The sequence below is a fragment of the Hyperolius riggenbachi genome, chromosome 9 (genome assembly GCF_040937935.1).
Source record: "Hyperolius riggenbachi isolate aHypRig1 chromosome 9, aHypRig1.pri, whole genome shotgun sequence".
Classification (NCBI taxonomy): Eukaryota; Metazoa; Chordata; class Amphibia; order Anura; family Hyperoliidae; genus Hyperolius; species Hyperolius riggenbachi.
Window position 1 is genome coordinate 250,950,059 of NC_090654.1, and position 20,987 is coordinate 250,971,045.

The following is a 20,987-nucleotide window of genomic DNA, read 5'->3' on the forward strand; positions in this document are numbered from 1 at the left end:
GACTATATCTTAATAAAAAAAAAAAATGAAGGGCCAGGGACAAATGGAGGGAGGGCGAAGTTAAGGTGCCCATAAACTATACAATATTTTCCTCAGATGCAATAATTCAATCAGAATTGGAAGGTAATTATGGATGGTTCGCATAAACAGGAGGATTATTGCCGTTTCTCAAAATCCAACATTCCGATCAATTAAATTTTCTATTCCAATGAATCAACCATCGAATTGTGTTAGGTCGATTTCCTCCACATACAGCATGGCATTCATTCATAAAAATATGACCACATGATTGCACCTAAGGAAGATATTGTACCGTTAATGGGAACTTTTACGGCCGTGAAAATACTCAACAATAAAACACAGCTGATGGCTAACTGGATTAACTGCTATAGCATTCGTGAAGACACTAGCTAGCATCAGTTAAGGCACTAGCCTCAGTGAAGACACTAGCTAGCCCTCAGTGAAGACACTAGCTAGCCCTCAGTGAAGACACTAGCTAGCCCTCAGTGAAGACACTAGCTAGCCTCAGTGAAGACACTAGCTAGCCCTCAGTGAAGACACTAGCTAGCCCTCAGTGTAGACACTAGCTAGCCCTCAGTGTAGACACTAGCTAGCCCTCAGTGTAGACACTAGCTAGCCCTCAGTGAAGACACTAGCTAGCCCTCAGTGAAGACACTAGCTAGCCCTCAGTGAAGACACTAGCTAGCCCTCAGTGAAGACACTAGCTAGCCCTCAGTGAAGACACTAGCTAGCCCTCAGTGAAGACACTAGCTAGCCCCAGTGAAGACACTAGCTAGCCCCCAGTGAAGACACTAGCTAGCCCTCAGTGAAGACACTAGCTAGCCCTCAGTGAAGACACTAGCTAGCCCCCAGTGAAGACACTAGCTAGCCCCCAGTGAAGACACTAGCTAGCCCTCAGTTAAGACACTAGCTAGCCCTCAGTGAAGACACTAGCTAGCCCTCAGTGAAGACACTAGCTAGGCCTCAGTGAAGACACTAGCTAGCCCTCAGTGAAGACACTAGCTAGCCCCCAGTGAAGACACTAGCTAGCCCTCAGTGAAGACACTAGCTAGCCCTCAGTGAAGACACTAGCTAGCCCTCAGTAAAGACACTAGCTAGCCCTCAGTGAAGACACTAGCTAGCCCCCAGTGAAGACACTAGCTAGCCCCCAGTGAAGACACTAGCTAGCCCTCAGTGAAGACACTAGCTAGCCCTCAGTGAAGACACTAGCTAGGCCTCAGTGATGAAGACACTAGCTAGCATCAATGAAGAAACTAGCATAGTGAAGACATAAACATCAGTGAAGACATAAGGATCAGTTAAGGCACTAGCATCAGTTAAGGCACTAGCATCAGTTAAGGCACTAGCATCAGTTAAGGCACTAGCATCAGTTAAGGCACTAGCATCAGTTAAGGCACTAGCATCAGTGTAGGCACTAGCATCAGTGTGGGCACTAGTGAAGACACTAGCATCCGTGAAGACATTAGCATCCGTGAAGACACTAGCATCCGTGAAGACACTAGCATCCGTGAAGACACTAGCATCAGTTAAGGCACTAGCATCAGTTAAGGCACTAGCATCAGTTAAGGCACTAGCATCAGTGTAGGCACTAGCATCAGTGTGGGCACTAGTGAAGACACTAGCATCCGTGAAGACACTAGCATCCGTCAGGACACTAGCATCCGTCAAGACACTAGCATCCGTCAAGACACTAGCATCCGTGAAGACACTAGCATCCGTGAAGACACTAGCATCTGTGAAGACACTAGCATCTGTGAAGACACTAGCATCCGTGAAGACACTAGCATCAGTGATGAAAGGTCTTCAAGAACACAAAAAAGTCCACTTGAAATGTACCTGTGTTGCTTTGGAGATAGTTACTATAAACTGGATAAGTTAGAACCTTCACAGACACATGCAAGTGCAGTTAAACGCATTAATAATGGTTTTGTGATGATGTAAAATTAATTGAGTAAAGCTTTAAAAATGCTGCTAGCAAAAACAAAAAGTAGACAAACAAAAGTTGCCAGGAAAAAAAATCCATGCTCCAGAAATGTCAAAATGCTGCAGATCCAAAGCAAGCCTTCCCGTGGCGATACCTTCACATTCAGAGGCCTCTGTGCTCAGCTCCTCTTGGTTAGACAGCAAGCGGCTGAACTTTTGCTTGCTCTCGGAGCCAGCCTGTGTTGCCTTCTCAGATACAGTGGAGCGAAAGCTCTGAGAGCGCGACACTGAGATTTGAAACTGCTTATACACCTCTTCATCACTGTCAGAAGATGTGGTTAGCTCTTCGTCGTCCCCATAACTGTTCACTAGAAGAGATAACATAAATGGTCTGTCCTGATGGGCTAAAGTCGTAAACTACATTGGAGGTCTTCAACCTGTTGAATCAGATTCAAGATACTGTGTCTAGCCTACAAATCTGTCCACAAAACCTGTCCAACATACATTTTGGATCTTACTCAGAGGTACACACCTAGCCGCTCACTACGCTCCTCCAATGAACTTTGCCTGACCGCCCCCCGCATCACCCAGTCTCATGCACGCCTGCAGGACTTCTCAAGAGCTGCTCCAACACACACCCTACCTCCCCCATTAGGGTTTCCACCTCCTTCAACATTTTAAAGCCAATGTGATATTTACTGCACTTTTTCTCATGATGGGAGGGAAACTGAGAATTCTAGACTGGGTTGCATGGCCATAGGCAAACATTTAAAATCACTGGATAGTGAGTCCTGGCTAGGATCAGTACCTATTCAGTAAGAAGTTCTTGGGCAAGACTCCCTAATACTGCAGGGGGTGACCTCTTGAACATGCCCTTAGTGGTTGCAGCTCTAGAGCACTTTGAGTCCAACAGGAGAAAAGCGCTATACAAATGTTGGAATTGGAAAAATTAATTTGGCGCAAGACATTGCAAATAGTAGAATATCAGTAATTTACTAGAATGGCAGTGCGACTAAAAGGGGTTGGGCTTTAGTAGAGGGAGGAAGAGAGAGAGGACAGAATGTTGGTGTCTAGAGGAAAGAACCCAGGGCATTCAAAGTAGTAGGAGAAAGGCCCGTCATTTCACCTTCTGAACTGCAGCAGCTTCTAATCACTTTCATTGCTGTATACATAATGGTAAGGTAGTCTGCTGATGGCTGCAGTTTTTTAAGACCATAGATGCAAATTACCGTTACATTTATGGGGTCCATGCTTAAAGGACCACTACAATGAAAAAAGTAAGCGGTTGAAATCTGACAGAACTGACAGGTTTTGGACTAGTCCATCTCCTCATGGGGGATTCTCAAGTTTTTTTTTTTTCAAAAGCATTTCCTGAACAATAGTTGCTATGCCTAACTGCCAAAGTAGTGCACACGTGAGTAGGGAGGCTGGCTAGTCTGTTACTATTTCGGCAGTTAGACTTAACAACTGCTGTTCAGGGAATGCTTTTGAAGACAAAGAAAACCTGAACAATCCCCCATGAGGAAGTGGACTATTCTAAAACCTGCCGGTCCGGTCAGATTTCATCTTCTTACTTTTTTTTGCTATAGTGGTCCTTTAAAGACTGTCTACTGTAACACCTGAGTTACTGAGATTTGTCTGATTACATCACCAACCTCCCCCACTGATGTTCTGATTTTGAGAACTATTCCTGTACTGATCGCTACAGTGTCTGCTGGGCGGATTCAGTTATTTATCACTCAATCACAACACCTACTAGTCACCCACCAACTGGGCTATTACATGTAAGATGTATCCTGTGCTGTACGAGGTATACCAGAATCTCAGCAGATAGCGAAGGTAGAGCTGTTTCCATGGAAAAAAATATTCTGAAAATAGCAATTTCTGGGACAAAGTATGGCTCGAACAGTCACTGACTGTTGTAAACTGATGGCGTAGTTATCAGTAACACTGTGAGCATAATTAAAAGGCGTATTCATGAATTAAAGAGCAACTCCAAACAATACGTAAAAAAAAGATGTTGCACCCATAAATATGTAAAGTTAGAGCCCAAGTCACAGGGACAGTTTCTATATGCATCAATAAATTCTACAGACTCTCAATCAAATCCTTATCCTAGTCTGATGTTGCAATCATAGTCTTATTCCTGGTACACACCCTGCAATTTCCTGTCAGACAGATGGGTCAAATCGATTATTTCAGAAGGGTCTGATCTGATGTCCAATTGTTTTCCTGATCAATTTTGTATAGAAGTGATCTGAAAATCTGAAAAACATCGGAAATGAGATCGGACCTGTCGGAAATGATTGATTTGACCCATCTATCTGACGGGAAATTGCATGGGGTGTACCAGGCATAAACAGGGCTGTGGAGTCGGAGTCAAGGAATCAGAGCAATTTTTGGGTACCTGGAGTTGGAGTCAGTGGTTTCATAAACTGAGGAGTTGGAGCCAGAGGATTTTTGTATTATCTCCACAACCCTGGTAAGCATTAGACTAAGGAGTCAGAGTAGAGGAGTCAGAGCAATGTTGGGTACGTGAAATGAGTGGTTTCATAAAATGAGGAGTAGCAGTTGGATGATGTTTACTGACTCCACAGCCCTGGGCATCAGAAAAGTTTATTTTTGTATTTTTTTTTGGGAGGGGGGGGGCAATGAACTTAAATGTTTTTGGGATGTGGGAGGAATCAGGAATGCCCAGAGAAAAACTAAACAAAAATGGGAGAACATACATATTCAGATAGTGTCCTGACCCAGACTTAAACCAGTTCTGCAAGAGTGCTATCCACTACCCCAGCATGTAGGCTGATCAGCTAGATCAATAGTAAAACACAGAGTTCTATCGGAAGCCAAAAAAAGCTTCCTTCTGCAGCTCCTTCCTGGAAGCAGAAAACTGGCGATATACATTCATGTGACCCTTCTTCTGCCCCCACTACCACCACCCACGCTCTTCAGATTCATTAGGAGACCTGGATGGCATCCAACCTCGTATCCCATGGAAAGAAACAGTCAGGAAAACACTCACAACACAAGCCTGAAACAGAAGTGGCATTTAATGTCCTTGAGCAGCAAAAAGGGCACTTTATGAAAACATAGATTGCCTGGAAGGTCATCGTGAACTATACATTCTTCTAAAGTGCTGCTTGCCAAGAGAATGGCTGCAGTAACACGGGGAATAGAACGGTCGTAATTCTAGACTACTCATTACACAAATAGCAGTCCAGAGTATATTTACATGTTGTCAGGGCAGAGAAACTGCACGGGAAGTTTTCAATAACAGCCCCAGAAATAATAAACACATTTGTCATAAAAGCCATTTTGTAATTTAACGTTATTAATAATTTTGAAGGACCAAACACCTTTACCATAATAGAAGTTGGTTTACCAAATTAGCTTTTGGTGCCAAGTTTCAGGGGCCAATTTCTCATCACCCTTTTAACCCAATGGACACTAAACACTAACCTTCAGGCAGGGGTCACGCTTGGGGGACTCACAAAAATAGAAGTTTATTCTGATTGCTGGATGTCTTGGTGTTTAGAACGTGATTAACGAGAAGGGAGGTATGTGTATGGAAATCTATAATGAGATAAAACCTGTCACCCTGGGTTACATAGAGACAGATATACTGTTGTATGCATACACATACACACATATATATATATATATACATACATACATACATACATACATACATACATACATACATACATACATACATATACAGATTTTGTCTGCAAAAATAACCTCTTTAATTCTACGTAAATCAAGATAGCATCCAAGAATGGTCATGCATGCTGTATAACTGAGGACGAAAAACAGTATTTTTTCTTAAACATTAATCATCATAGTTTTGTTTTGTTTTTTTCCTTTCAAGGATTCAGTCAATGAACTCTCAGCTGAAAAAAAAAGCGCCCTGGCATTTAGATCAATTAGCGTAAAGAAAACTGCGCTGAGAGGTTGTAAAGAGCTCTTGCTGAACCCTATAATCAGGGCAGGCTGCATGAAGTGTACTCGGGTCTGTTTTATTTGTTACATCACCATTGGCAACCTCGACAGCAACCAGTGACCGCTTCTGTTGCCTTGGAAACAATTTATCTCACGAGCAAACTACATCAATGCTAGTAATGGGCCGACGAATAAGAAAGGTATTTATACATGATGTTCTAATATTCTATACCAAATAAGACTTGCATATTTTGAAACAGAGCAAACAAAATATGAAAAAACATGCCCTTTTTTCAATGTTTTTTTCTACTTTAGAGTGAATGGGATTCCAAAAAAAAAAAAAAAAAAAATCAAGCATACTCACCTAAGGAGAGGGAAGGCCCTGGATCCTATAGAGCCTTCCTGCGCCTCTCATGGTCCCTGCGTTACAGCCCTGGCTCCCCCGGTAGCAGTATTGCAGGAGGCTCCCGAAGACAGGCGGCTCCATACTGCTTCTGCGCTAGTGCTTTCACGCATGTGCAGTACAGAGCTGCCAGTCTTTGGGAGCACTCGGGCTCCTGAAGACCTCCGAAGCCTCCTGCAACAGTCAATTCAAAGTAAGCCTGACACAGCTTAAGGAAGGACCTTGTCCGAAACAGCAGCTCTTTACTATTTTAAACAAAAAAAGAGCTATACATTACTGACGTGGTGCTGTGGATTCTTCGCATTGAATTTCATTTGACTAATTTGGGCTATTGAGTCTTTCCACTTAAGCACACGCTTAAGTGCTTGTCTATCTGGTATCTACAGTCAATTCAAACGGAGGAGCCAGCGCTGGAACAGGCATCGCGAGAGGAACGAGAAGGCTCTATAGGACCTTCCCTCTCCTTAGGTAAGTATCTTTTTGGGGGGCCTTACCATAAGCCTTAAATAATACTGGACAATCAGATCAATTAATGTTTCTATTACTGCAGAGTTGTTGTTTTTCAAATACGTCAGACAATACAAAGCCCCCTGCATAAAACGTTAGTTAAGGATCTAACTAATGTAACTAATTCGAATCTGTGGACACTTTGGGACGATCCAATTCACTTTTTCTTCTAAGTTTTCTCCTGGGTGATATTATCAAATCTTATAAAAATTTATTTTAAGCCCCCATCAAGCAAGAAATACTTTGACTACTTTTCCAACTACTTTTTGCTACTTTTTCAATTGTAGAGTGATGAAAAGTTATTTTAAACAGAACATGAAAAAAAATAGGAGAAAACTTCTGGCCCTTATCAAATTCAGTAAAAACAGAAAACAGCTGATTCATAGGACATTTAGTGACATGTCAATTCACTAGGCCTGTTACCACAGGAAAAACTAAATTTACCAACTAGTGAGGTAAATTACCAACTCGTGAGATAAATACCTCACTAAATGTCAATATACAAAGATTAGACAAAGGCCGTAAATCCAAGTGAGATGTTCAGTATTAATCTCCATCGGTAACCAACAGCCATTCGGGAAGTGATAGAAGGGAGGAAACATAGCAGAGAAAAGGTGAAAACTAATTTAACTATTTAGGAAAATAAGAAAGTTATTAATAAAAATATATTTACCTAATTTTGTAAAACTATTATGTAGTAATTAAAATTGTTAAGATACTAATGGATTTGAGCTGATACAAATTTGATGTTACTTTTTATGCAGCCTGGACTTGCCCTTTACTTGTCAGTATAATAATAACAACAACAATAATAAAAATGTTATCTGTATCACAGCTTTCATCCATTTTCCCTGCACTACAATAATCCATCAAATATTGAATGATGTACAGAACGATTCCAGCTGAATATTACCCTGCATTTCAACTTTGCTCTAAAACATTATTTACAGCATATTATATGCAACCAGCATATTTTTTTTTTTTACTAGACCAGCATTGGAAGGGTTACACAGAGTTTTAAAGTTCCTGGAGATTTCGGCAGACGCATCCGAAGCTGAAATAGATACATTTTGTTTACATAAATGTATCTAAGTGTTGAATGTGACTCACTCTCTCTGACTGAGCTGGACGACAGCCAAAGTGTGTAACATTCAACACTTAGATACATTTATGTAAACAAAATGTATCTATTTCAGCTTCTGATGCGTCTGCAGAAATCTCCAGGAACTTTAAAACTCTGTGTAACCCTTCCAATGCTGGTCTAGTAAAAAAAAAAATGCTGGTTGCATATAATATACTGTAAATAATGTTTTAGAGCAAAGTTGAAATGCAGGGTTATATTCCGCTTTAAAACACCCAATAAAATATTGCATGGTGAACCGTCATACAGTTTTTAGATAAATTACAGAACTATTACCGCATGTATGCAGATCTTAGTGTATGTCGGAAAATAGAGTTTGAAAAAGTCTAAAACAATGCATGAAGTCAATTATCTGTGAAGAAATTAAGAGTCAAGAAATTCTTACCGAGCCTGTGAGTTGGAGCAAAAAGTACATTGAGGTATACATAAGGCATGTTGAGTAAAAATGTTGACTTCTTATACTTATGTAAGCATTCATGTAATAGCAGTAGTATTAGATGTTACTCCTGTTGTAGTATAATATGCCACTCTTGGTGGGATTTAATGCAGGGATGTCGAACTCCAGTCTTCGAGGGCCAGATCCATGCCCGTGTTTAGGATAGACTGAGGAATGCAGAAATGTGTTCTACTTAATGAACCACACCCTTCCTGATTCAGTCCCATCTATTAATATGAGTTGCGCCAAAAATGTGTGAGGACCTCGGCCCTTGAGGACTGGAGTTCCACATCTCTAATTCAATCTATTGTATTGCTTCGCTGGTGGTTCCAATGCCTTGGATAGGTTCCCATACTTTTGCATTATGCAACTTTTTTGAGTACAACCACATTTTGCTACAGAAAGCTACAGGCGTTTTGCATGCCACATGTAGCATACTTTATATGTTGTCTTGGATATCTGCCTATCGGAATTATCTGCTTGTAATTGGCAATATCTGTCATACATATCTTATTATTATTACTAGCGGATGGCCCGGCTTTGCCCGGTTATGTATTTGGCTGATGTTGGTTCCACCCACTTTTTCTAACCAATTACTCAATGACCTAGTTTGTGAGCTTTGCGGCCTTTGGCATTAATAATTTTCATTGAAATTAAACAAATCTGATTGGCTGTGGCTCCACACCCTTTTCTGAATTTGATCCCCAGTCACCCAATGACCAACTCTACCAGGTTTGAGGCTTGTGCCATTAACAATGCAAGAATGGCAGCAATTAAATATTCCTGTTGAAAATCACTAGGTGAATGTGAGAAAACGCGGAAGAGCCGCCGCAAGTACTCAGAGTGAGGCGGCTGATTCCGCGTCTAGCATGGCATCTGGAGTGTTTAGGCACGTGTCCACCAGCGGGGCGGAACGTGGAGAAACCGCCGCATGCCCAGCGGCGGAATCCACGTCCGACGCGGCAGTCGGTACGCATAGGCCTACTACTGACATAGTGGCTGAGCGCGGGGAAACCGCCGCATGCTCGGTTGGCGGTGCGGCTGGCCCCGCGCTCAAACAGGTTGACACATTGCAAAACATGTCTGGTGTGGCTGGGACTGGTAGTCCACACAGAATCAGAAGGACGCGCGCACTGAAAGGCAGAGCTTATATGACACTCAGAAGGGAGTCAGCTGACCAGGCCGGTCAGCTGACAAATCCATCTGTTCTCATTGGTCCAGCACTTAGGGGAGGCGCTGGGAAGCGCTGGTGTATATATACTGGGTGCTGGCCATTCCTCTGGTGTCTGGCGTTGCGATCACTACGTGGTAGCACTCAGACCTTGTCAGTATCTGTGTTTATTAGACCAGTTTCCAAGGTGTTAATGGCCAAGGATCTCACACCTTAGTCTAGGAAATCTATTATTATCTGTATTGTATTCTAGATCAGTTTCCAAGGTGTTGACGACCAAGGAACTCACACCTTAGCTTATGCATTGTTGATTATTTGTTATGACCTTCTGCTTTCCTGACCATTCTTCTGATCTCTGATTTTGTACCTATGTCATTCTGATACTCTGTTGCCAAAACTCGGCTAGTCTCTGGATTCTGCATCTGCCTCCTGTCTCTGTACTTTATCTGTCCGTGTGTTAACGACCTGGCTTGTCTGACCTCGAGAACTCTCTCTCCTGTTAGGAGATAGCTCGCAAATCTGTCAGTGACACTTCTCCATTGGTGTCACTCACGTTCTGTCCTTCCCACTCTCTGTCTGACTCCTCCCCGTGGAGAGGCCAGACTACGGAAGGAACCAGTTGCCGAGCAGCATTCCTATCTGCTCTTGCACCTGTCTCCCAGGTGCGGTCCTCAAAGTATTACAGTTGCACCTGTCTTCCAGGTGCGGTCCTCAAAGTATTACTGTTGCACTAAAACACTCTTATCAGGTGTCCAGAGGTTAGAGATATATCGGATTATCGGTGATACTGCAGATCATCAATAATCTGGTATATATCTGCATTCTCGGTGATACTGCAGATCACCGGCAATCAGATCCTCTCTGTGTTACACCGATCGTTACAGTGAATTTTGATTGGCTTTTGAAGGCTCCATCCACTTTTCTGAATATTAATCCCATTCACCCAGTGACCAACTGTGTCAATTTGAGAAACAGTGTAAGAACTGCTGCAGTTTACATTTTCCCAGTGAAATTTGTATTTTGGAGGCGCATTTTGGAGTGCAGAAGAGCCCGACCTGGCAGCCGGCCTGGCCAGGTCGGGTGCGCCACCGAAGAAGACCAGGAGCCTGCAGTGCCGCAGCGAGGGCACGTCCTGCCCGCCACGGGCTGGAGGAAGCCATAGGTAAGTGGATTTTTTTTTTTTTTTAGCTCCTGCGTGAGCCTTCCCTATAAATTTTCACAAGTCTACATCTTTTTTTTAGGAGCATGTGTGACACGGGCATGAGGAGCAGTGATGCCTGCTTATGGCACAGTCACATACTGTATGGGATAACAAGCATGCCCTATTAGTACAGATCAGTGGTGGGCAGAAATTTCAGAGAAAATCGTAATTAATTTTAAATGTAATAGTAGTATTTAAAAATTTCATAGAATTTTTCGTGTAATTTTCGCGAAATTTGGCATAATTTTGTGCCAACTTTAGAGGTTAATTGCAAAGCCTCCATACATGCTATTGCTACCAAAATTGCAACATATGTTAAGCAGAATAGTGGGTATAAGTCTCAAAAAGAACTTGTAGTTTTTGAGAAACTCGATTTTAAAAATGCAAAGAAAAATGTTTTTTAAACTGTAATTTTTCTAAGTTTAAAAACCATTTTTACTTGCATTTTTAAAATCGAGTTTCTCAAAAGCTATAAGGTCTTTTTGCAAAATTCCCACGATTCTCCTTAACATACGTAGCAATTTTGGCGTCAATAGCATATTTGGGGGCTTTGCTATTCACTGCTAAAGTCGGCACGAAATTACACAAAATTTCGTGAAATTCGTATAAGCGTAATTGCTAAAATTTACGCGAAATTTAGCAAAATCGTAATTTCTTGATTACGATCATCACTAAGTACAGTGCCTACAGCATATAAATGAAGTACACATACTTTTATGTTGTCACAATCTGATGCAAGCATGCCCGATTTTTTGTACATCTACACACGCTGCATGGACTCTTTTCCTCCCATTCTGCACAGTGGCCCACTGTTGGCTTTGTCCGCCACTGACTGAGTTGCTGATGCCAAACAAACACACCGCCAGGGAAGTCTGAATAAAGATGCATGCTTGCTGTGAGTCAGTGACTAAGCAGGGCGTAACTAGACTTAATTGGGCCCCCATGCAAAAACGATAGAATGGGACCCACGTTGTCCCCAACCCCACGGGATTGGGAGCCGGCTAATGGCAGCAGAGAGCAGGGAGACGGCTAATGAAGCAGCCTCTGGAAGCACAAATGAAATGACACACGCTACTGCAGACTGTTTTCATGAGGGAATGGGGAGGTTTCTTTGCTTATTGGCTGCACCTGCAGTGGGGGAGAGGGAGGTGGAGGGGCCCCCACAGCCTCTGGGATGGCAGGGGTCGCAGGGGTGATTGCTACGCCCATGTAGCTAAGTATCAAAGAGCGAGGGTTAGCCATACTATCCCAGGGAAAAAAACACGTATATAAGTAGATAAATACTTGTTCTACTTATATAACATGTATGGCACTGTCCACATTTTTATTTCAGTGAATTGTATATAGGAAATAAAGAGAAAACTGCTCTAGGCATTTTCCATCTGTACTGCATCTGACTGAAGCTAATCCTGCTGTAATTTCCTCCCTTACTCCTCTGCCTGAAATGGTGTATGCAGAACTGCACTGTCATATCTAGTTTGCTTTGTAAACACGTGAGCAGAACATAGATCGGATTTCAGCAGCTTCTGCAGGGGGGTGAGGTGATTTTTCTTCTATTTCCATTCTAAGCCTCGTGTTACACTGAACTGCCCTCAGCCAATCAGCAAGGAGCAGAAATGTGGAAGGGGGAAAAGGGAAGATAACAAGGCTTTTTTCAGCTTCCCTCTCCCTGGCAATGCATGAGATGACTGAGATAAGATTCATTACAGCAGACACATTTATGATTATATTGGAATGCTTACAATGCAGGGTCAGAATGTAGACTACAAAATAAACACAGAGTAGTGGGTAATAGGAATATGATTTTATGGCTGACAACCCCACATTACAGCAATGGGATGAGAAGGATAATGAATTGGTTCAGTAAGCACGAAAGTCCTATCTGCCTGTGTGTTGCAGTTCAGTGGCTCACTATAAAACAAACATAGGATTACACAACAGGGGGGTAACCTGTTTATCTGCTGACTAGCTGGACAAAGTTGGCCTATTTCTAGTTAGCTATTCGAACACGGTGAATCCAGTGCAGGAGACTTGGGCACACAGTGAGTAACTTCAACGCCGTCAGAAGACGGAGCTGAAGTTAGTTTTAAAACACAATAATTCCCCACCATCCATGGCGGCCTGGAGGGGGAATAGTAAATAACATGGTCGGGACTTGTGCTAGTGATGGGCGAACACCTGGATGTTCGGGTTCGGGAAAGTTCGCCGAACATGGCCGAGATGTTCGGCATGTTCGGGCCGAACCCCGAACTTCCCGAACATCCCGCTTTTGGGGGCCCTATGGGGTCGCAGGCATAAGGGGGGAGCATGCCCCGATCGCGGGGGGGTCGGAAATTCCCCCCACCCCCTCCGCTAGCGCTCCCCCCTCTGCCCGCTTCCCCATACAAAAGTTTCAGGAAAGTACCTGTGGTAGTGGATGGCCTGGCAGTGGCACTGTGGAGTGAGGAGGAGGAGTCCGGAGAGTGACGTGTTGAGGGAGGCCGGGCAGCGGGCGGTTCAGCGGTAGTACCCTTGTGGTACTTCCGCCCTTTCTCTGACCTCACGCCCGCTGCCCGGCCTCCCTTAACGCGTCACTCTCCGACTCCTCCTCCTCACTCCACAGTGCCACTGCCAGGCCATCCACTACCGCAGGTACTTTCCTTAAACTTTTGTATGGGGAAGCGGGCAGAGGGGGGAGCGCTAGCGGAGGGGGTGGGGGGAATTTCCGACCCCCCCGCGATCGGGGCATGCTCCCCCCCTTATGCCTGCGACCCCATAGGGGGGCCGTATTGCGGCATGTTCGGGCGAACAGGGCCCTGTTCGGCCGAACAGGGGCCCTGTTCGGCCCTGTCGGCGGCCATTCAATAGTTCGGGCCGAACCCGAACTTAAAAGGCCGAACACCATCAGGTGTTCGGCCGAACTCGAACATCACCCGAACAGGGTGATGTTCTGCAGAACCCGAACAGTGGCGAACACTGTTCGCCCAACACTAACTTGTGCAGCAGTAGGATCAGCCATATACCAGCTGTATCCTGTGCCCAAGTCTCCAGCACTGATTCCTCTTCTACGCTTAGTACTTACCTATGTTGCATAAAATACAAGGTATACTGTAAATGTGCATGTATACAGAGAAACGTAGCTACTGGCCAGAAGTGGACTAGTTTCCAGTTCAATTACTACTACAACATCATATTGTGATGTTCAATAAGAACATCACAATATGTTTCCATTCTCACAGTAGTAGGCTAGGTTCACATTGGGAGTTGTGTTGCATTCCTTGTTAGTACAACACACTGCAACAATCCACAGTGAAAATAGCCTTATTAGACTGATCATGGTTAGTCACATTACAGGTTCACTTTAAAGCAGTTGTTTTTTGAACTTCAATGTCATACAATATGTGATATATACAAGATCATTTTCCAAGAAACATATATGACCCAAAACTCTAATATTTTCATGAAGGCATAACAGCAGATAAAACCATATACTTATCAGCACATGTAGCTTTAAGAGAGGTGCAGAGGAGGGCCGACGATCGTTTCGCCCTGCAACATGGGCTTTCTCTAGACCGATTGGTCTTGATCATATGGTCTTGAGAAAGCCCACATTGCAGGGCAAAACCTCTCTTAAAGCTACATGTGCCAATAAGTATATGGTTATTATCTGTGGTTATACCTTCATGAAGATGATATCAAATTTATGAGAAGTGCGCTATAGTGTTAAAAGCGAGTTGCTCTTGCATGGTTTTTTCTCTCAGAGCATAACCAATCATCTCTTGTTTCTTATCTGGATGTTGCACCACAACTATGTAAGAAGTAAACGTATCAGGCACAGAGTGGTGTGCACTTCACTATTTCTATGTTTTTTTTGTACAACTTCTTTGACCCAAATGGATGATCTGAGGCTAACCAAAGCTTTTGGTCTTGTCATACGGTTGACCTTCTGGTAAATGTAAATCATATTTTCAAACCATAAAAAAAAAGAGGTCTGTTGAAGCCAACGGTGAATTGTTATATACAGCTTGTTAATATCAAGTGTTTTGAATCTGCAGCAGATAAACATTTTAGAGATAATTGTTTAGGAAAATTGCTTTTTTTGGTGGTGTAACCACATCATCTGGAACATATTTTGTACATCACAGGAGGGATGGGAAAAAAATTGACAAAAGAGAAAGAAATTGGAGAAGAATAAAACAACGATAAACTTACCTTCAGAGCTAAATGTTGGCGTGTCTAGGTCCCTCATGAGAGCCTTTATTTGATGGTTGACATGCTCTTCATCATCTGTGATTGTAGAAATGGTGTCTAAAACACTAGCATCTTCTTGGACCACTGCTGTTGACCTTGATTTTTCTGACCGTGGAGGGGTGCTGCTGGACTCCGTTACAGGTGTCAGTCTAGCAGGTGTCTTCTTTTTGGCCAAGCTACCAGTTTCCTTCTCATCATCATTCTCATCAGATGTCCATGACTCGGCATCTGAAGTATGTACAACCAGAGGTGGCTTTTCATACACAAATGTTTCACCAGCAGGAAATGCATCCAGGCTGACGTCATATTCGCTGCCTTGGCTGCTGTTCACTTCTGAGCCAGGTTTAGGTAAGTTTGCTTGAGAGCTGGATGCATTCGGAGAATCACGCATGCGAGATATCCAGGACGAAACCGGCTGGAAGAAATTCTGGCCTGCCATAACTACCACCATGACCAGAATTTGCTCATCGAGAACTCATCAGGTTTTCAAAAGCTATAGTATAAGAATTATGCAAATTAAACCCCTGTCCCACCTCAAAACAATGGACACAATAAAGTTATGTGTATTATTTACAATACCAACTCTAGAAATAAAGATTCTTTTTGTTTGAATATTTTGGAAAAGGGTTCGAATCTGCTCAGCTATTTACTGCAGTCAGTATCCAGATTAGAGAGGTTTTCTCTTTTCCTGTCCCACGGACCTCCATGTCTTTAAAGCACATCTAAATGTTTCAAGCTTAAGCCCATCTTCATTTTTTTAAACTTAGGTCTCTTCTCTCATCCACAAGAAGTAATAGGGTGGACCCCCCCTCCCCCCCCCCCCCCAACAAAAACTCCATACTTAACAACAATACACTCAAGAGTGCCATGGAGTTCCTGGGATGTAGCAGGGGGTGGAGTTGTGGGAGAGGGAGAAGTCAGAACAAAGCCGTCCAGGGGCTGAATCAGGCTCCCCGTGCTTCACAATCTATGGTTATCTGGCTGGATTCACAGGACCCTGAAATGTAAGCCTCTCAGCAGTAAGCAGTAAATATGGGAGGTGTGTGTGTGTGTGGAGGAGGGGGGGGGCTCCCAGAATCCTGAAAACATGGAAATAGGTTTAAATAATCTTGGTGATCCAGGAGACCGGTGATGATGAGGTACAGCAAAAAAAAACCACACACACACACAAAAAAAAAAAATAACTTCACAAGATCTCTATTACATCTCCGGCAAAAAATGTAGTCCTTTGTGGAGAGATCTACCCATAGTTAGTTAAAAGACTAACAAGGCGAATGTAGTTTTACTCACCTGGGGCTTCTTCCAGCCCCTGGAATTCATTTGGGTCCCTCACCGCATCTCCAGTCTTCCCCCGTCTCCACTGACCCCCTCTGAAGATTGCCGACTCCCAGAGGGTTCGGTGCTTTTGCACATGCACGGGCGTGCATCCACAGTACGCTCCTGGTGATGTGGGCACACGCCCACGCATGCACAGAAGATGCTGACCCATCTGGGGTTTTTTGCGATCTTCAGAGGCTGCCAGCAGAGACAGGAGATGCGGCAAGGGACCCAAATGACTTCTAGGGGCAGGAAGAAGCCCTAGGTAAGAAAAACAACGTTTTTGTTGTTGTCACCTCATGAGTCCTTTAAGGGAATAAGGAGAGGAAAAAGGGAAAAATTACCGAAATCCTGGCTTCAATATGAACCGTGGTTATTCAGGAGACAGGAAATGAGGAACAGCAAAAAAATGAAGAAGAAAAAAAAAACGTAACAACTTGACAAGGTCTCTACATCTCCAGTTTGCAAAAATATATATATATATTTTATAATAGTCCCTTGTGGAGAGATATACCCAAAGTCCAGTGGGATAGGAAGAATAGGAGGGAAAATTCCCTAAATGGAGGCAAAGACTACAGTAAAAATCTAACCCATTGTGATCCTAAACTGATGTGATATACAGTGCATATATGATTATAAAGTATGCAATTAGAGGTTACATTCAGGGAAAACTGCATGATAAAAGTGATTTGTGTTCCAAAGCCACACCCAGAAGCAGTACTGCTAATGCTCAGAGTGTCAGGAGAAAGCTCCTCCCCTTTGATGTTACAAGCTTCCCTATTGGTCTATTAACATGCTGAATAACGTCACAGACCAATATGAGAAAATTAGCAGGATTAAACTCTGACATAACATTTAATAAAAATGTGTTCTTCTACTTTTTATAACCTATCCTATACTATTATCATATTTGCTTTTGTGCACAACTATTATCATCCGTTTACAAATTACTCACGAGTCATATCAAACCACAGTAAAGGTTGGTGAAGGGCAGGTGAACAGTAATGGTCATGTCTAGGGGGAACTCATGGAGAAGCATGTGATAAGTTTGGTCAGGTGATAGATATGCAAGTCTCTGATTTGCTAGTCGTGAACATCTGTTAAAGAAGGATGTGATCACAGCAAATCAAAGCTTTGCAAATCTATCAGCTGATCAAACAAATCACATGTTTCTCCTAGAGATCTCCTAGACATGGCCATCACTACTAGTGAATTAGTATTTGTGAGATTTCCATCACGTTCAGCTACTTCCACAGAGAACAGTCTCCTGCACCATTTTGGATGGAAATGCCGTTCAAATCGTTTGCACTAGTGATTCGGCCGGCATTTCCATCCAGAATGTTGCGGCACTATTGTTCCCTATGGCAGAGTTTCCCTGCGCGATTTGCCTGCAGGGAAACTCTGCGGATTTGGCGTGGAAACCATGCAAGTGGAAACGGCCCTAGAAAAATGGTGCCATCTGGGATACTTTCAACTGCTCATACCCTAATTGTCTAACCTTTTGACAGGCCTTCCTCTGAACCATTGAGACCCAGATGAGGGTTGTACAGTAAAGGCTCATACACACGCTCAACAAAAGTCTTTTAAATGCACAATTATCAAACAACTTGAAGAAAATGGACAACTTTTGTCAAGGCGTTATCACTGATAAGAGGCGACCAACAACTTCTAAAAGACGCAGCTCATTGTTGGATTGACTTGACGAACAACTGAGAGAAGTTGTGTCCAACATGGCAATGTGTATGGAAGTCTGCTATGACTTTTCAATGACTTCCATTATTAACTAAAATATATTAGTTGTTCACCTGTTGAGTAATATGTAAATTTGTAGTTGTTCGTCAAGTTATCCGTCAAGTTGTTCAGCGTGTATAATAGTTATTTGCACACCAAGATGTATCTTTCCAACTTTTTTAATAGTAGTTGTTTGTAAAGTGGTTTATAGTAAAATACTTTTGTTGAACGTGTGTATGTGGCTTAAGCTCTTGCCCATTAATTAGGCAGTTCTTAATAAATGGGCATGCTTAAGCCCCATACACACACTCAACAGCGATCTCTCACAATTATCAATCAACTTTTTCTGTAAAGGCCCATTTCCACTTGTGCGGTGGGAATCGCCGTGGAAAAAATTTGCATGCGAATTTCGCATGCGGTTGTATGCGAATTTTCGTGCAAATTCGCATACGATTTCGCATGGATGACTATGTTTGCGAATTTAACCATGGCAGTGCCTGTGTGCTTTTCCATTGTTTCTATGCGAAATTGTATGCGAATTCGCATGAAAATTCGCATACCGAAACCGCATGCAAATTTCCTATTAAATACATTGTATGCGAATCGCATAGCGGTATGCAGTATGCGAATTCTGATGGCTCTGCCGTGCATAGAAAAACGCTCAGAAATCCTGACAAGTAGAAACAGGCCCATCCACTTGTATAGTCTATGCGAATTTGCATGCAGGAAACGCACGCAGATTCGCTCTAGTGGAGACGGGCCCTTAGGGCTCGTTTCCACTATTGCGGTACGGAATTGCCTGGATTCCACCGCTGACGAAATCGCATGCGGATGCGATTCCGCATGCGTTTTTTGACGCGAATTCGCATGCGAATAGGTGAGGGTATATGCGATTTTAACCATGTTACTGCCTGTGTTAATTTACATTGGTACCTATGCGAATTCGAGCCAAAAAACGCATGGGGAAAATGCATGCGATTTCCCTATTAAATACATTGTGTGCGATTCGCCTGCATTCCACACGCAGGCGAATTCTGAGGGCTCTGCCGTGCAGAAAAATTCTGCACAGGAAAACGCTCCGCACAACGCACAAGTGGAAACAGGCCCATCCATTTGTATTGGCTGTGCGAATCCGCATGCGGACAACGCATGCGGATTCGCGATAGTGGAAACGGGCCCTAAAACAAGTTGAACAACCAAAAAAAAGTTGCTTGCTATTGATCAAAGAGCTGATAAAACTGATAAGCCATCAATCTAACTGTTGGATTGACGTCTTATCCGTTTTATCAGTACTTTGAACAATAGCAAGCAACTTTTTTTTGGTTGTTGAACTTGTTTCACAACAAAAGTTGCTTGATAATTAATCTGCATAAAAGGCCGCTGTTGAGCGTGTGTATGGGGCCTTAGTCTATGCTGCCCTAGGTTGGAACTTTATACTTGGTGCCAAGTGCTATACTTAACACTACGTCTGCTATAGAAACGCATAATCTGGCTTGTTAGATTACCTTTATTCCTACTCAGGGCTGAATCAAGGGTAAAGTATGTGTTTTGCCTTAAGTCTTTTCATTTTCAAGACCCAGGGGATATCTGGACTCTGTGTGACACGCACAATCTAGCTATCCGAAAATGCGGCAAAAGTTACCAGCACACAGATACTTATTGCAATGCACCCTACAGCAAGGCCCTCACGGTCAAAGATGGGCTCTCCCTATGTGGCCACTACCCTGGGAAGAAAAAGAGGAGAGAGTGCCCCCATTGCTTCCTTCATATTTGAGCAGCTGCCAAAGAACCCACCCTGCCAAATAGTGATGTCATCAGAAAGGTTCTTGCTCCCCTGTATCAGCAGCCTGGGTGGCTAGCAGGCATGGGCTTAAATTCGTCTAAGGGTGATCCGGATAGTTCTATCCGGATTTCACCCAGTAATGCTGTGCGGGTGGGGGGGGGGGGGGGGGTCAATCTTACCCGTCTGACGTCTTCTTAGGTATGTCCCTCAGCGCCTCCCACGATGCGTTTCACGCGGCGGTCACGTGACTAAAAACACTTCCTCCTTCCGGGTTGAAGGAGGAAGTATTTGTAATCACCTTACGCGCGTGGAACACATCGTGGGAGGCGCCGAGGGACATGCTTAAGAAGACGTCAGACGGATCACCCTTAGCCGAATTTAAACCCATGCCTGCTTGGCTAGTCACGAATAGTGCAGCATTTGTCCAGCAGCCTGTGGGCTTGATTCTCTAATCAGTGCTAACTCAGTTAGCACGTGGTAAGGCTTTGCACGTGCAAACTAGGGTGCTAAGTAGTTTGCACTGGCAAAGCTGTTACTGTTGGCGTGCTAGCACACGTAAAGTTTTGCAAGCACCGCTTCGCGAGCAAAGTATGCTTATCACGCTACTTAGCACGCGAAGCGGCTGATTTTTGCACGTGAATCGGTGCGTGCAAAACGTGCACGTGATAAGCGGCTTTTCACTGGCGTGCTAACACTTAGCATGCTTTTGTAAATCAAGCCCCATATGTTCTGCCAGTTGAATCTTATTTTAAAGGGAACTTGAAGCGAGAGTTATATGGAGGCTGCTATATTTATTTCCTTTAAAAAAAATACCAGTTGCCTGGCGTCCTGCTGATCTCTATGGCTGCATTCGTGTCTTAAATAACACACCTGGAACAAGCATGCAGCTAATCTTGTCAGATTTGTTTTTTAAAGCACCTGATCTGTATGGTTGTTCAGTGTCTATGGCTAAAAATATTAGACGCAGAGGATCAGGAGGACAGCCAGGCAACTGGCATTGTTTAAAGTGGACCTGAACTCCTGCACAGGACAGAAGGAAAGCATAAAGAAATGCACCCTGTATGTATTTAGAGAGTTTAGCCTGTCTAATCCCCCCTCATTTGTGTCTAATCACCAGTGTCATTTGATCTATCAGCCTTGTCAGCTGGCTGCCTCAGCTCAGTAATATCCTCTGCCATGGC

The 20,987-nt window shown here is 43.4% G+C and overlaps 1 protein-coding gene across 4 annotated transcripts in view; it reads right to left on the reverse strand.

Moving 5' to 3' along the window:
- Positions 1–20,987, reverse strand: part of SYT16 (synaptotagmin 16) — a 150,673-nt gene that overhangs the window by 45,688 nt on the left and 83,998 nt on the right. For 2 of the 4 annotated variants that reach the window (XM_068254276.1, XM_068254275.1), the window contains exons 2-3: positions 14,937–15,468; positions 2,100–2,312 (exon numbers count right to left, since the gene is read on the reverse strand). In XM_068254276.1, the coding sequence (XP_068110377.1) occupies positions 2,100–2,312; positions 14,937–15,426 (703 nt within the window). In that variant the 5' untranslated portion in view covers positions 15,427–15,468. The remainder of the gene's footprint in view (positions 1–2,099; positions 2,313–14,936; positions 15,469–20,987) is intronic. The other 2 variants (XM_068254278.1, XM_068254277.1) reach the window with 2 other exon arrangements.